Source organism: Bombyx mandarina, chromosome 15, assembly GCF_030267445.1.
Source record: "Bombyx mandarina strain Sakado chromosome 15, ASM3026744v2".
Classification (NCBI taxonomy): domain Eukaryota; kingdom Metazoa; phylum Arthropoda; class Insecta; order Lepidoptera; family Bombycidae; genus Bombyx; species Bombyx mandarina.
Genome location: NC_143221.1, coordinates 354,532 through 369,407, shown reverse-complemented (window position 1 = coordinate 369,407; position 14,876 = coordinate 354,532). Strand labels below are relative to the sequence as shown.

The following is a 14,876-nucleotide window of genomic DNA, read 5'->3' as shown; positions in this document are numbered from 1 at the left end:
GATTGCTAAGGGTCGTGGAGAAAGATAACTCTGACATTCACAGTGCCCGCAGTCCAAAGACCTACGACTCATCGCTGCGCGCGACGCTCCCACTCCGGTGCGTCTCTCGGAGCTCGCGGTCTGGTGCCTAGAACGTGCTGTGTCATCTCCTAATGATTCTGTTGTGTTGTTCTAGTTCTGTACAGAGGTCGCGTGCTACAGCTGCCCCGGCGGGCGCGTACCTAGCTGCGTGACGAGCCTGCGCTCGTGGTCGGGGCGCGCGCCCGCGTTGGCGAGCAGCACGGCGCAGTGCGGGCGCCAGTCGGCGGGCGGGTCCCCCGGGGGGGGCGCCACGGCGGGGGGCAGGGCGGCGGCGAGCGCGGCGTACAGCGTGTGCAGGGGGTCGGCGCGGGGGACGGCGCCCAGGAAGCGCGCGGACAGGGCGGCGCGCGTGCGCCGGTCGCTCAGCGACGCCAGGTGCAGCGCGTGCCCCCACAGGTTGTTCGACACCGCCCATTCTGGTAATTGACAAAACAACAACTTGTTGTGCGTCATGTGTGAAGACTATAAATAAGATCAAAGAACCTTAGGAATTTAGAATGTGAATGCCATCAGAGCTGGTATGTCTTCAGCCTGATGGTCAACATGAGGTCGATATCTCGATGACACTGTAAAAGCTTGTCCTTTCCCTCAAACCACAACACGTGATTGTGTCAGAAATGCACAGAACGGTGCGGGCTCACAATACTACCCCTGCTTTTATTTTTTGAGCTGAGGCTCGATCTCCTTCGTGGTATCGCGCCTAACGGGGCAAGGTGTGCGAGGCTGATAGCTGAATATGTTAAATAACTTCCTCACGGTCTCGGTGGCGCCTGATCCCCGCCCGGGACGAGGCAGGGGGCGGGCGGGCACTTGTTACACCTAAAGTATATCTAGATCTGGTATTTGTGTTTTTGAGTTCATATTAGTCCCAGTATATCGCGCAGTTTGTTCGAGATGCGCACGGTGGCACAGTAGCGGCTGCTCCTGCGAGGACTCACCTAGCGCGTCCCTCCTGTTGCCACACAACAGATATTCCCTGTACTTGTCGAGGGCGGCTGCCTCGTCGAGGGCGGGCAGGGCCGGCGGGTCCTCTGCTGTAAATATAATATCGGCTTTATTTGCTGCTTTTCACGGTATATTTAACGAATATTTATTCAGTTTAGTGGGTCGAGTGCACCCTCACCTGCGGGCCGCGGCGCCGGGGCGGGCTGCTGGTCCGACACTGAGGACTCGCGACGACTTCCTGCCAACACACGACATCATTAGCTGGTAGTTGAGACAAAGATAAAATTGTTTCCTAATTTCGTTGTCCAGTGACGTCACGTGGCAGGGCAGCGCGGGGGCGCCGCGGGGGAGCACCACGTGCTGTATGACAGCAGTGCGGTGCTGAATTAGATTAGAATATTCGTTTGGACAGATTGTACTGTCGTTGTTCAGGTCGGCTTCAGGAGACAGCAAGAAATACGTGACGCATATCACAGTGCTTCTCTATCGGCCGCACAGAGAACGAGTAGGGACAATCCACTACTGCTCCTATAAGCCGCCGAGAGGTGTTGCGTCGTCCGTGGACGTCAGAAGTGCCGTGCGGAACAAACGCCGCGGCCTTGCCTGCCCGATATCTAATGGTCGATACAAATAACGGGACGCGGGCCCGGGGCGGGGTACCGACCGGGGGGCGCGGGGCTGGCGGCCGGCGCCTCGTGCTCCCGGGTGTTCTTCATCAGCAGCTCTGCCAAGTCCGACCCCACCACCACCTGGAATATTCAATTATTTTAGATCTCATGCAAATAAATATAAAGTGACTTTCTGTCGTTCCTTTCGAGTACGTGGAATCCGTCGACAAGAGATGTTTATTTACAAATCGCCTTTATGTATTGCAAAAACAAAACTGATCCGTCCTTTTGTTTGTCAACCGAGGATTTTTATTTTTTTGTTTCTTAAGACATTTTTTTTATTTTACTATTACTATTACTAAACGTTTTGTTTAGATTTGGAAACTACAGTTTGGATACGTCGCCCCCCAGCCCCGGCACGCCTAGTCCACGATCTCATGCTGAGCCCAAGCTGGTAATGCTGACCCCGTTCTGCGTGAGCAGCAGCGCCAGGTAGTCCCACAGCAGCGCGTGGCCACGAGGGTCGCGGGGGGCGCCCGCTCGCGCCTGGCTCTCGCAGTACTCGATCACGCTCTTCTTGTGGCTCACACCTGCGGACACATTGTTTACCGTCAGTCGGGGGACCGGAGTGACTCGCTCCCTCATGAAACACACAGACACAATTGAATTCTGCACAAATCGAGAACGAGTCTGTGCCGCTTATTGCATCTTTAAAAAAAGAATGAAGCACTGAATGAGGAGTGAACGAAGGAAGGAATGTCTGAGCGAGTGTCACCTTTAACAAGCGGTCCGGAGTAGTGCAGCAGCTCGGCCGCGTCGGGGTCCCCGTGCAGCGCCCCGTCCAGCGCCAGCACGTGCACGCGCGCCGCCGCCCCGTCCACCGGGTAGCACGGCCGCACCACCACCAGGTGCCGCGACGCCAGGCTCGCCTGCACATACGGGACTTGTTGGGTGGGTGAGGCCCTAACACATCTTTGAGCCCCCGGTCTGCTCTCAGTATCTGTACCCCGCGCGTCCCCTCGAGCCATCCATCTCATCTCATTTCATTTACTTTCGTTCTAATTTAGTAAAGTCACAAATGAATCAATTACATCTCATTTCGCTTCATATATATTCACTAGCAGACCCGGCCACACGTTGCTGTGACTAAGGTATTTGTTTCTAAATAACACGCGGCCGGCTATGCTAATACAAAAAATTGAGAACAATTGGATTTCACTGTATTGCGTTTACTACGAAATAAATTTCACTTATACTTTAGCCTCAGCAACACGTTGTGTTTATGCCAGTAAATAGTAGCTTATGTGAAACGTTGGTATTTTTAGCACAGCGCCATCTATGAGATATTAATGTCAGACAGTATTACAATTGTCTGTAAAAACTGATTTAAGGCGCCATCTGTTTTAGACTTATGAAACTTACAATTAATAACTAAAATCAACATAAAAAATCATTTTATTGTTAATTAATAAATATTGCGAACATTAATCGAAATAAAAAGCATCCTATCTTTCAAGTTGGATCAAATTGCACACGGTGTGCAAATTTAGTTTAAAATCGGTTAAGTAGTTTAGGAGTCCATCGCGGACAAACAACGTAACACGTGATTTATATATATTAAGATTAATAGGTATGTGTCTATTTCCTAAGTTAAGATTTTTAGTCGCAAGAAGCAAATTGCCATACTTAAAAAAAGAAAAAGAAGTACGTTATGCGAGGTCAACAAGAGTGATAATAGGAAAGACCGACGAACCCTGACATGCGCCGTGGAGTACAGCACCGGGGTCATCCTCTCGGAGCGCACGGTCGACTCTTCCAGATGCAGATTCAACGACACATCCGTCGTTATGTCCCTACATCAAAACATAAGATAAACGGACAACACGCCAACACGAGCCAACGATAGCGCGCACATACTAACTCTGACAGGAGATCAACAAAAGAAAAAATTAAATCAATTTACTTTAAATTTACTATATTTTTATTGCATACATACATATTAAGTCTCACTTCATTCACGTGCAACAAGTTGCACGCGCACCGTTTTTTTCTAAATGTACTCCTTTTAGCATTACCAGTTACCACATGTTTTTGTTCGAGTGATCGCACCATAGCAGTTTTATCGCAACGATAGTGTGGGGCAGATATCTCCACCAGTCAGACCTGATACATATTCTTTAATGCTGCATCTAATCTCTAGCTTAGTACCCCCACGAGACCTTAACACAACTGCGTGTATCCGCAATGCTTCTTTATGTGTTATGTGGTTTTAGTCTTATATTAGTTGATAATTCTGAACATGAAAATGGGTGAATTTTTAGGTGCATGTAAGTAGCGTGAGACAATGTGCGACGGCAAAGCATAAATTTAACAAAAGTTTCAAAAATTTTATGAACTTTCCATTAATTGAACAAGTTCAAATATAAAACAACGAGATGTGACATTTACTAAAATTTATTGCAGTCATTTTTAATGCATCATATAACTGGCAGTTCAAAGCGAAAAAATTAACTCTAAATTAAAATTTTCGGTACTATTTAGTTGAAAGGTCACATCTCGTCGCAGGCGCCGCGACGCGAGCGCGGGTCCCACCTGTCTGAAGCGTCAGTGCGAAGCGAGGGCGCGTCTCGCAGCGAGTGCGACCCGTCGAGCCGGTACCCGCCGAAATACCTACGTAACCAATGCCAGCTAACCGACTGTGCACTCACAACATCGTCATACAACAAAACACTCTATTTCCGTGCAGGTTCATTTCAATATCGTACTACAAGATGACATTTACAATAAATGTAGGGGGGAGGAAAGTATAGGTTTTATACGAGAAGTACAGCGAGTGATCGACTGAGAAGACGTTTGTAATAACTACGCCGCTGCGAGCAATTCATTGCTGCCAACTGCCTAATGTATAGCTGACTAGTGGCAGCGCTCCCGCCTTCGTCTCAGCGGTGACAGCCAAACAAACCGTGTTCACGATAGACCAATGACCAAGTGACAAATTGATAACACCCTTAAACATAATAATATGTACTTGAAATTACGTATATATTGCCCCTCTCGATCAGGTGTAGGTAAGACTTGCCTCAGTCTGTAGGAAGTGGACGACAGTGGAAGAGTCGAGAAGCTCTGTGGCGGATGCAAAAACTAGGGTCGTTATGTCGCCAAACTCATTTAGAAATTTTAGACCATGATATCGGCCAAGCCATCGGAAAAGTGAGAAGTGCGCGTTTGGGATGGTATGGACATGTGATCAGACGAAATGACAATGAGGTTAGTAAGAGTAACTATGAATGTGGAAGGCTATAGAGGAAGAGGTAGACCTAAGAAGAACTGGGTGGATTGCGTGAAAGACGATATGTGTAAAAGGGGGCTGAGCGAAGAAATGATAAATGATAGAGGAGTATGAAAGGAGAAAAGATATTGCGCCGACCCCAGTTGCCTGAGATAAGGGCATGAAAATGATGGAAGATAATATCGGCCAAGCCGTTCAGTCAACCGTTTGCTTAGTTAGTTGAAAAACAAGTCACTCCTCCTTCTCTTTCCATGAACAAAATTAAAATTAGAAAGCTTACAAAACTTTACGTATGCTTTTAGCATTTGAGTAAATCGAGATTTTTTACAATGGGCCACACTTAAACACTGTTATCAAAAAACTGGCAACATTTATTGATATTGTGATTCGATTGAAATTTTAGAACAGCGAAATATATTGTTAAATGCAATGGTTCATTTGTATGAGACGTTATCAGTGCAATGTCAGTTATTTGGAAGCAAGTGAAAGCTCCGAACTTAATGAAAGCACAAATCTTGAAACGTCATGATGCAGGCAGAAGACGCTCCGTACCTTAATGTACCCATATCGGTGAATATTTGTTAAGGTCCAAGCCTTAGTAACTAAATAAGCACCAATGCTTACTTTAGAAATGATATCGAGGGGTGAAAGGCTACATTAAGGACATTTTTGAAACTTTGCAGGAGAGCCATTTATTGTTTAAAATTTTGGAAAAATATCATAACATAAAAACTTCTTCACCTATTTGAATAGGGTAAACTTAATTCATTTCGAAAAACATCGAATTGTTGATGCTATTACCAAATAAAACGGATCTGTGATTACAAAGACAGATGTGGCGTATAAGCAAAATGTCGCTTAAACCAAATAGCCTTTCACTCCTCGATATACATGGTAGTGTGTACCTGTGCACGCCAGATACAACGTATACATATGTACAATTCGATTTAATTCCTTGTGAAGTTACAGTTAAACTCTCTATAACTTGTATACATATAGCTTTCATGAACATCCCAAACATGTTGACACAAGTAAACACAACGCGAAGCTCCCGTTTGTTTCATACGAGAATAGTTACGCGGACATTTATTAACATTTGAAACAACACTTATGTCAGATACAATATTCCTAAGAAAATTGTCGAGTTTTTGAGTGATTCACAATTTGAATTTTAAGCGAATTAATTTTATTCTAGATTGTAAATGGCAAAATTAATTAGGTGTTTGTTAATTGCTCGTTATTGTTAGTAAAAATGAAGTAGATTGTCAGCAAGGTGCTAATGCACTCACGTGTCGTGTCCCTTGAGTCCAGCGGCGCTGGAGCGGCCGGAGTGTACGCCCTCCCCGCGGCCCTCGTACGGCAGCCCGGAGTACGCTGCACACAGAGAGAGAGGGCGCATGTACAGGCGTGCACTGGGAGGCTGGGAGCGGCTGTATGAGAGTGGAGGGCGGTGCTCACCCTCATGGTAGTGCGGCGCGTGTCCGGCCACGAGCTGCTTGTAGACGCGCAGGTAGGCGGCCGGGTCGGTGCGCCGCAGCTGCTCGTAGTACGAGTACTGGCGCCGCTGCAGCGAGTACGCGTCCGTGTACCCGTCCGCGCCGTACGCTGGCGGGCCAACATTCAGACATTTGATTACATGGTTGGACGAGCTCACAGCCCACCTGGTGTTAAGTGGTTACTGGAGCCCATAGACATCTACAACGTTAATGCGCCACCCACCTTGAAATATAAGTTCTAAGGTCTCAAGTATAGTTACAACGGCTGCCCTACCCTTGAAACCGAAACGTATTACTGCTTCACGGCAGAAATAGGCGGGCTGGTGGTACCTACCCGTGCGGACTCTCAAAAGGTCCTAACACCAGTTAAAAACAACTTCTGTGATGCTTTTCCGTTACAGAACTTTCAAATTACATATATGGGAAAACCGCAATCTAAATCATCAGACGTAATTGCTTCGTAACAGAAATATGCAGGACGGTGGTGCCTAGCCGTACGGGCTCATAAAATTCCCTCTTACTATTGTTGTGAAATGTGTTTTAAGTATAGGCTCGCTATCATGTCTTCGTTACTATAATTTCTCACACAGCGTTAAGCGAGATCAATAGTTATTTTTGAGACTACCCACCATCATAGTAAGGATCTCTCGGTTGTCTTCTTCGACGACGGGTCTCGTTGGCGTCGTCGTCGGTGACCGTCGCTTCGCGGGAGTCCGGTCGGGACGGTGACGAGAACGTTTCACCTAGGAGCAAAACATACGTATGCATGTATGTACATATGTGCATACATAAATGAGGGTGTATTGACATTATTATATAAAACACACTTTGAAAACAGTAGGTAAGTAGATTTAAAGAAAATGATGAATCCTGTTTTTTAGAGGGTAAACTGAATGTAATCGCCATAATCAATTATCAAGGCACATTTTGTCTTGCCACTTAACTGTAGCGTAGAATCGCACCAATCCACATCTTCCACGACGACTATATAAGTAATATAGTCGTCGTGTAAAATGGTCACAGGATTGGGCAGCAGCGTTCTTAGAGTATTATATTAGCAGACTGCGATCGAAAACTCGCATGCCAAGCGTAGCGATTATGATAACCCCGAATAGAGCTTTTTATTGAGGAATCCAATGTCCAGCAATGGATGGCTTTTGGTTAGCAATGATCAAACCATGTATTTAAATAGATATTTTTCTCGGATATTTGCGCTGTCTGAATGAAAACTATATTTTGATAGAACTGTTCAAGATTCTACACAAGAACACTTTGAGAGAACTGAGTGATATATGATGTATTCATTAAAAGTCATAGGCTTAGCAAACAATATACTTTAACGCTCCCTGCACAACGTACTAACTTGTATGCGGGAAGTTCACATTATTTTGTGTTATGATTACAATTTGAAGAGTACTAAATTAGTGAGAACGAAAACAGTCAGATATTAGTGTGTACTGCACTCTGTTGATATTAACCGTTTTTTCCACCACATGTATCAGGCTATAACGCCATTTCGACAAAGCGGCACGACACGAGATCGACTCTCATGGTGGCCGCCGGTAACTACATAGCCGATCCTGCGGACTAAATGGTAAACAATCGACATCGCCCAAAACACGTCATCTCGGATCCTTCCGATACACTAACGGTGCTTTAGGTACCCCAAGCATCGGTCATCGTTCTCGTCGAACCCGTCGCTTGCGATGAAAGGCTCGGATAGTAAATTAACCCACAAAAAATTGTGAACGAGGAAAAAATTAACTTCGAGACAAACAATTATCACACCTATTATATAAATCACTAATATGAACGGTAAAAAACAATTTACCATTACATATTAAATTAACAAGTTTCATAAAAATCTAGTACAGATATGGAGACGTTGCATGTAGATTGTACAATACAAAATGTAGATAAAGTGATATGGTTTGGTAACGCTTTATCGAAGTATAGAATCGGAAATGTAATATTGATAAACACGTACGAATATTTTTGAATTTTTTATTTTACGGCTTCACTAATACCTGTGCCAGAAGTTTACCGCTGTGTGAGTGCACTCCAAGTTTTTCACTCTCCAAAGAACCGAAATAACTTAATACGTTTTCAATCACGAACCTATACCTACTACCCTAATTTAGCAGCTCAAGTGGGAAATAAGGTCTAGTACGCATTACCTGTATCTACCGTCTGGTGAAGCTTAAACTTCTCTGATTTAGTGTAGAACAGAGAGGATCATTTATACCTAAGTAAGATGTCCTATTGAAACAGAGTGCTCGCTATCAGGGCGGTAAGGTTAAGTTGTTTGCTTACTTTCGATAAACCAATAAGTGCCAGTACTAATAGCAACCATTCACTTCAATGACACCGCGACCTTGTCTCAAGCCAGTCACATTCAGGTTTAGTGTCTGTAATTCCCGATCCGCTTAGCTCAAGACTTAGTTAACTGCTCGTAATCGCTTAGCGGAATTTGTGCTGCGTGGGCTTACGTTGTCATGTAGAGGTTTATTTCATAACACCTTCAATGTTTTGCGTATTTTAATATGACACAGAAAGCGTCGACTTATAATATTATCTTTTAAGGTCATGAACGTTGCAATAACGGATATTTATAACTCGCAAAAGTAATAATTAAGAAAGAAAAATCTTTACTGATTTCTATTTGTACTTAGCAGAAAGATTCGCAGCATCATAGTATCTTTATTTGCACATAGAAGAGCTCACTTCACAATATTGAGGCATGAGGTCATCTCAATAGCTGTAGCTTGGTCATTTGGGCTCTACTATGATTGATAGTACCGCAGTAATAGCAATTACAATGTTTCTAAAGATTTGAAACCACTCTCAAAACAAAGATCCGTGAATTCCGTAATTACATGCATAAATAATATGGGGGTGATGGGGTTAAATGTTTTCAGAGTTCCCTACTCAACGGAAGTCCCAATGGAAGCTTTTTAATTTCGTCGTGTAATTCCGTCGGTCTGTGTGTCACAACCATTTTACTCGGGTTCTACTGTCTGTAACTAAAAACAGGAAATTTGGAAAGTATCTGCATTTGACTGAAAAAATGATAATTACAGCTCCTCCATAGAATAAACTGAGTAATGAAAAAAAAAACGAGTGCTTTTAGCACGATGTGGTGTGAGCATCTGTAGTAAATATTCTTAAAAAGTTTCTCGGTAGGTAAGTATTTGATTGAAGGCCGTGCCAGATGAGATATACCATTAAAATAGCATAGGAAGTCGTCCTCGTATGTTTTCAACTATTAGAAGCGAGCCAAAAAGAGACTATAAAACATATCAAATGTTAAACTAGTAATTGTTTAAACAGTATAGGTTCATGTATTTTCATTTCGCTGATTAGAAAAAAACGATATTAATTCAATTTCAATTTCATCCCATTTATGTTTCCCTCGCTTCTTATTAACATTATCAAATGATATTGTTATCGAAGTAAAGAAAAACGCCTCACACATTTCCATGCTCATGTGACATGCCATACATATATTACAGTGGATGTGTCGATACTTGTGTATAGAGATGTATCGAAGCTTAAGTTAGTGAATAATCGATTTTTCCGTAAAAGTGTTTGCTCGATTAAAGTCGTGCTCCATTCTAGTGTCAGTATGGTCGGGCTATATGATGACCGCTACCGATAATAGGATTTTCATCTTATTTTGCAAATATATCTCTAATTGTACTTCTTACCTGATTTACCAATCAAAGCTAGATAGGGTCAGACGACCCACAAAACGGTAAGGGAAATAGAATTATTATAGAAAATGACTACTCCGATGATCTCGTCAAAATGAATGTTACTTGATAATAGTTTGTTCGCGTTAATCAGATGACACGATAGATAAGACACTGTGACTGTTTACTGACAGGCGAGCCGTGGTCCAGTCCTGCGGTTTACGTTGGAATTACAAATATATGTATATTTCAAAATTATATACATGATTTTATTTTCGAAATCATACTAAAATATCGAGTTTAAAATAAATGTTATCGATCTTACAAAACAAAGCTTCGTTACAACTCTATTCAGTTATTGTGATGACAGTAAGCGTGTGCTCTGTACCTTCTCTCCTACCACTATCGTTATCGTTTGCATCGCTCGAGAACGTCACAACTGGAAAACAAATGTATACATAATATGTAGATCTGTATAGATACGTACGTTAGATATAGATAAAGTTACATACTAGCCGGGACTTTAGTAGAAAGGTAAATTTGGGTGTATTTATGTATGCATGTAAGTAGAGTGCTGAAAATACTCAGACTTTGAGACCAGTAAAAAGGAAAGATCCGTGGAGCGATTTGGTGGTCTGTCTGAGGGGATTTATAGATACTCTACATATTAAATACAATACGCCCATTGGAGGCTAGCCGTGTGAGTGTGTGTGTCACGTCGAACGAACCTCTCCTCCGGTCGTCGTCGCGCCTCCTGAGGCTGCCGTACTTCTTGGTGGGGTCGATGTCGCGGTAGCGGCGGTGGCGGTCGGAGCGGTGTCTGCTGTCCCACTCGTCCTCGTGTCTCCTGTCTCGCTCCGACGCGTTGTGGCGGCGCGACCTCTCGCGCTCCTTGTCCTCGGAGCGGGGAGGCCGCGACGTGTACGAGCCCTCCCTGCGTCTGTTGAAGGCACGTGACGAAACGTCCAGAATTATTTTGTTAGTTTGACTTTTCATTTCTTTTCCCTTACGTCGGCACTGTTAGCCTAGGGGGCGGTTCCAGTTACGCCCGGACGCCAGGTGACGGTAGGGTTCAGTCTAAGAGAATTTACTAACACTAGCCCTAGCAAGAGCAGTGCTTCGCAGAATCTACCATCGGATCGGAATCGCGACTCACTGAGAAGATCCGGCGAGAAACTCAGTGGGCTGTGTCTATAGGTTAGTAACTTTTCAGTGCCAACTCGCGACTGCAGTGTATGCAGTGTCACACAGGGCCAGCTATACTGCTCACCTTAAAAAATGAGATAAAAGTTTCAAATTGCACTGAAATAACGACTTTCCCAAAGCCGCTTTAAATATCTCGGAGTTGAAATCTCTGTAATAGCTGCGTCCCTAGCTTTCTGCTGTACATACTGTAAATTTCGATATATTTTATTTTAAATAATTGGAGCCTAATCAAGAGAGTGAGACGCTGATGATTCTCGTTGTTGTATTTGGTTAGAGTGCGTGAAAGAGGGAGTTACCTCCGCTCGCGCTCCCGGTCGCTGTAGTGGTCGGTGTCCTCGGTCTCGTAGCGGCGGCTGCGGGCGCTGCGCCGGTGCCTCCTGGTCTCGGGGCTGTCGTCGCGCTCTCTGCGGTCCTTGTCTCTGCGGCTTTTATCTCTCCGGTCTTCTTTTTCGTACTTCCTATCGCGACTATACCTGTCCTTTTCCTTGTCCCTTTCCCTGGAAGGCTTGTGTTTGTCTTTCCTTGGAGAGGTTTTGTACGTCCTATCTCTTTCAGAATCTTCTCCTGACGTGACTCTGGTTAAGGATTGCCGTCTAGAACTGGTCGTCGGATGGTTGATAGAATCTGAAGCGTCAGTGTTTCTGTCCAACGCAGCCTCGGTCAGTGTAGTGTCGGCTCCGTCGAGAATCTGTTCCCGCGAGAATGTCATTTCCGTTGAGGATATCACGCTCAGATCCTGTAAATTTTCTCCTTCCATAGTGACTTCCCTCTGTTGTTCTTCAGGTGGAGCTCCGTAGTCCGGTGGCATGTCGTTGCTTTCTCGGGCGCCTATTACGTTCCTCGGCTGTGTTCTGAGCGCCTGTTCAGAATAATCGGATCCGTCAACATTTTGTTCTCTAATATCTGAAGGCCCAGCGTCTAAGCGTAACTGAAAATCGTGATCGAAGCCAGTGACGATCCTTTGTTCGCTAACTGCGTAGTTTGTTCCCTGATATTGAGGATAATTGCCAGCTTGATACTGGTCGTTGCTTGGCTCGCCTGGAACCATTCTATCCAAGCCAATTGGTCTTCTTTCGTTTGCTCTGCTAGTAGGAGGTTGTGTGTAATTATCAGGAGTTTGCTGACCGTCTGCCTGTCTGTAAGGGCGACTGCTATTGTCAGTCGGCTGGCCATCGCCGTGACGATCCATGTAATTTTCTCCTGGTGGATTGTAAGCGTTTTCGGCTTCATTCTGTTGCCCTGGGACCATTCGGGCAAAAGATGGTGGAGGCTCTTCACCAGAAATATTCAAGTTTTGGCTGTATTCAGATTCCTGTTGCCCCACGACCATCCTCCTCAGTCCTGGTGGTGGTGCATTTCCACTAAAATCTGTGTTCTCTCCATAATCACCACTAGAAAGATGCGCTGTTTGTAAATATTTATTTCTATCACTGCGAGGGGCAACCTCCATATTTTCAGGAACGTGCTGTGACGCTGGCGTAGCCCTAAATGCAGACATTTGTGGTTGATCAGGTCTCTCGGAATTGTCTGGAGTAGTCTCTAAGTTGGCCTCAAAGCCTATCGGAGTTCTTTGCTGCGATAATTTGTTTACTATCGGTGGTGATGTCAGAACAGTGTTTGATGGTTGAGATGTAAATTGTACAGGTGGTCCATTTGGTGGTTTGGTCATTGATTTATGGGAAAATGGACCAGCGTTTTTAAACGGGTTAGCCGAAGAAGTCGGTAGAGGCAAATTAGGTGGAGGTTGTGAAGATATAGGAGGCGTCATAGAATTATTAGAATTTGAAACTAAACTTAACTGAGGCGGAGGAGGTAATAGAATTCCAGAAATATTTGCTGAAGGAACTGAAGCAGTTGATGAGGCCGAGGATGAAGGGCGTGGTAATGAGCTTGCTGAAGGCGGCCGAGGCTGCATGCTGGAGGATGAAGGTGGTCGAGGAAGAGTAATTGTTGATGAAGGGGGGGGCAAATTGGAAGATGCTAAAGGAGGGGGAAAATTCATAAGTGTAGGCTGAGGAGGTAAATTAGTTGAAACAGGAGGAGGGGGTGGCATCGCTTCAGACTGTGTATGCTGATGTGCCGAATTCGACTCTGTAGGCAAAACTGTAGCAGGAGGTTGCAGAACTGGAAAATTATCATATGTAGCATGGGTCTTTTGGTCAACACCAGGATTTTCATGATTACCTAGACTCATTTCTTGCATAGACTTTACAATTCGATCTTCACTTCCTTTTCTACTATTACTTTGTGTACTATCTGGTAGAGTTGGTTCACCAGATATAGACCACTGAGGATGTCCCTCAATCCCGGAGAATGAGTAATTAAAGTTAGAGTTTTCTGTGGTTAGGCCCGGGCTACTTTTATTTGAACTTCTAGATTGATTTTCACTCCTAAATGTTCCCTCAGAATGAGTATGAGGTCCGTCACTAGAATCTTGGGACATTTGTGACTCTATTGACCATTGAGGAGTTAAATTATCTAATTTGAATCTTTTGCCTAATTCTAGATTTGGTAACCTTTCTTTTACTGCATCTTTATCACTAAGTCTTATTACTTCATCACCAAATTCTACATCAGGCGCACTACTGTCCCCTAAAGGTTTGAGAGCTACATTGTGCTCTGGTACATGTGCTGTGGATGGATGAAAATTTTGGTTATCTACTCTAGCCGCACGCTGTTGGCCATCTTTTTTTTCTTGTGCCTCTTTTTTTTCTTCAACTGTCCAGTTCCAAGTATCGTTTGTTGCAAAACTTTCCTCAATCACATTAGCATTATGGAAGGTAGGTGGTGGTTGCTGTTGTTGTTGTTGTTGTTGTTGTTGTTGTTGTTGTTGTGCTAGATTCTGTTGAGCTGTCACATTTTGCTTTTGAGCTTGCTTTGAAGCCTCATCCCACCCCCAATCCCAATTATCCTCCCATCCATCAGTATTTTTCTGAGGGTAGCTCTGTGGTTGTACTTGTTGGTCAGGATAGTAATTTTGCTGGTAGCCCTGCTGTGAGTTGAATTGATTGTAGTTCTGATTGTATTGGTTTTGCGGAGGGTAAAACTGGTTGGCGTTGGTCTGATAGTCCTGCTGGTACACCTGAGCATACTGGTTGTATTGCTGCTGCTGTTGTGGCAGTGGCTGTTGCTGCCCAGGCCAGTACTGTTGCTGTGGATTTCCAGGTAGATTTTGATATCCTTGATACATATTCTGCTGATTTCCATGGGTCTGTAAACAAATTAAACTCTTGAATATAAAGCAAAGCTTACATGAGCTAAGTCTACTGCTGTCAAGCTAAAATCGCTTAACCAGCAAATACATTAAGCATTAATGTCACCTTTTCATCTTGCTTAACTTCAAAATTAAGGACATATTTTGTGTGATGGGACATTCAAGTTTTGCTCTGGCAATGGTGCAGTAAATTGTTTTATATATAATTTATTTTTATTTCATTTTTATACATTTAAAACTCACATTAATTATATTATAAAATATCCAGTATAAACTACAATGCAATAAATATGTGAGTTTTAAGCTTATTTTTTAACTAGTGGTATAGATTACTTTGATATTCTA

The 14,876-nt window shown here is 44.0% G+C and overlaps 1 protein-coding gene across 19 annotated transcripts in view; it reads right to left on the bottom strand.

Moving 5' to 3' along the window:
* Sec16 (endoplasmic reticulum export factor secretory 16) overlaps positions 1–14,876 on the bottom strand; it is a 29,440-nt gene that overhangs the window by 12,075 nt on the left and 2,489 nt on the right. For 6 of the 19 annotated variants that reach the window (XM_089733382.1, XM_089733384.1, XM_089733385.1 and 3 more), the window contains exons 2-14: positions 11,614–14,528; positions 10,840–11,051; positions 10,500–10,550; positions 7,049–7,162; positions 6,213–6,528; positions 4,227–4,304; positions 3,388–3,487; positions 2,410–2,563; positions 2,100–2,224; positions 1,691–1,775; positions 1,205–1,264; positions 1,020–1,115; positions 222–497 (exon numbers count right to left, since the gene is read on the bottom strand). In XM_089733382.1, the coding sequence (XP_089589508.1) occupies positions 222–497; positions 1,020–1,115; positions 1,205–1,264; positions 1,691–1,775; positions 2,100–2,224; positions 2,410–2,563; positions 3,388–3,487; positions 4,227–4,304; positions 6,213–6,528; positions 7,049–7,162; positions 10,500–10,550; positions 10,840–11,051; positions 11,614–14,528 (4,582 nt within the window). The remainder of the gene's footprint in view (positions 1–221; positions 498–1,019; positions 1,116–1,204; positions 1,265–1,690; positions 1,776–2,099; positions 2,225–2,409; positions 2,564–3,387; positions 3,488–4,226; positions 4,305–6,212; positions 6,529–7,048; positions 7,163–10,499; positions 10,551–10,839; positions 11,052–11,613; positions 14,529–14,876) is intronic. The other 13 variants (XM_089733383.1, XM_089733386.1, XM_089733395.1 and 10 more) reach the window with 8 other exon arrangements.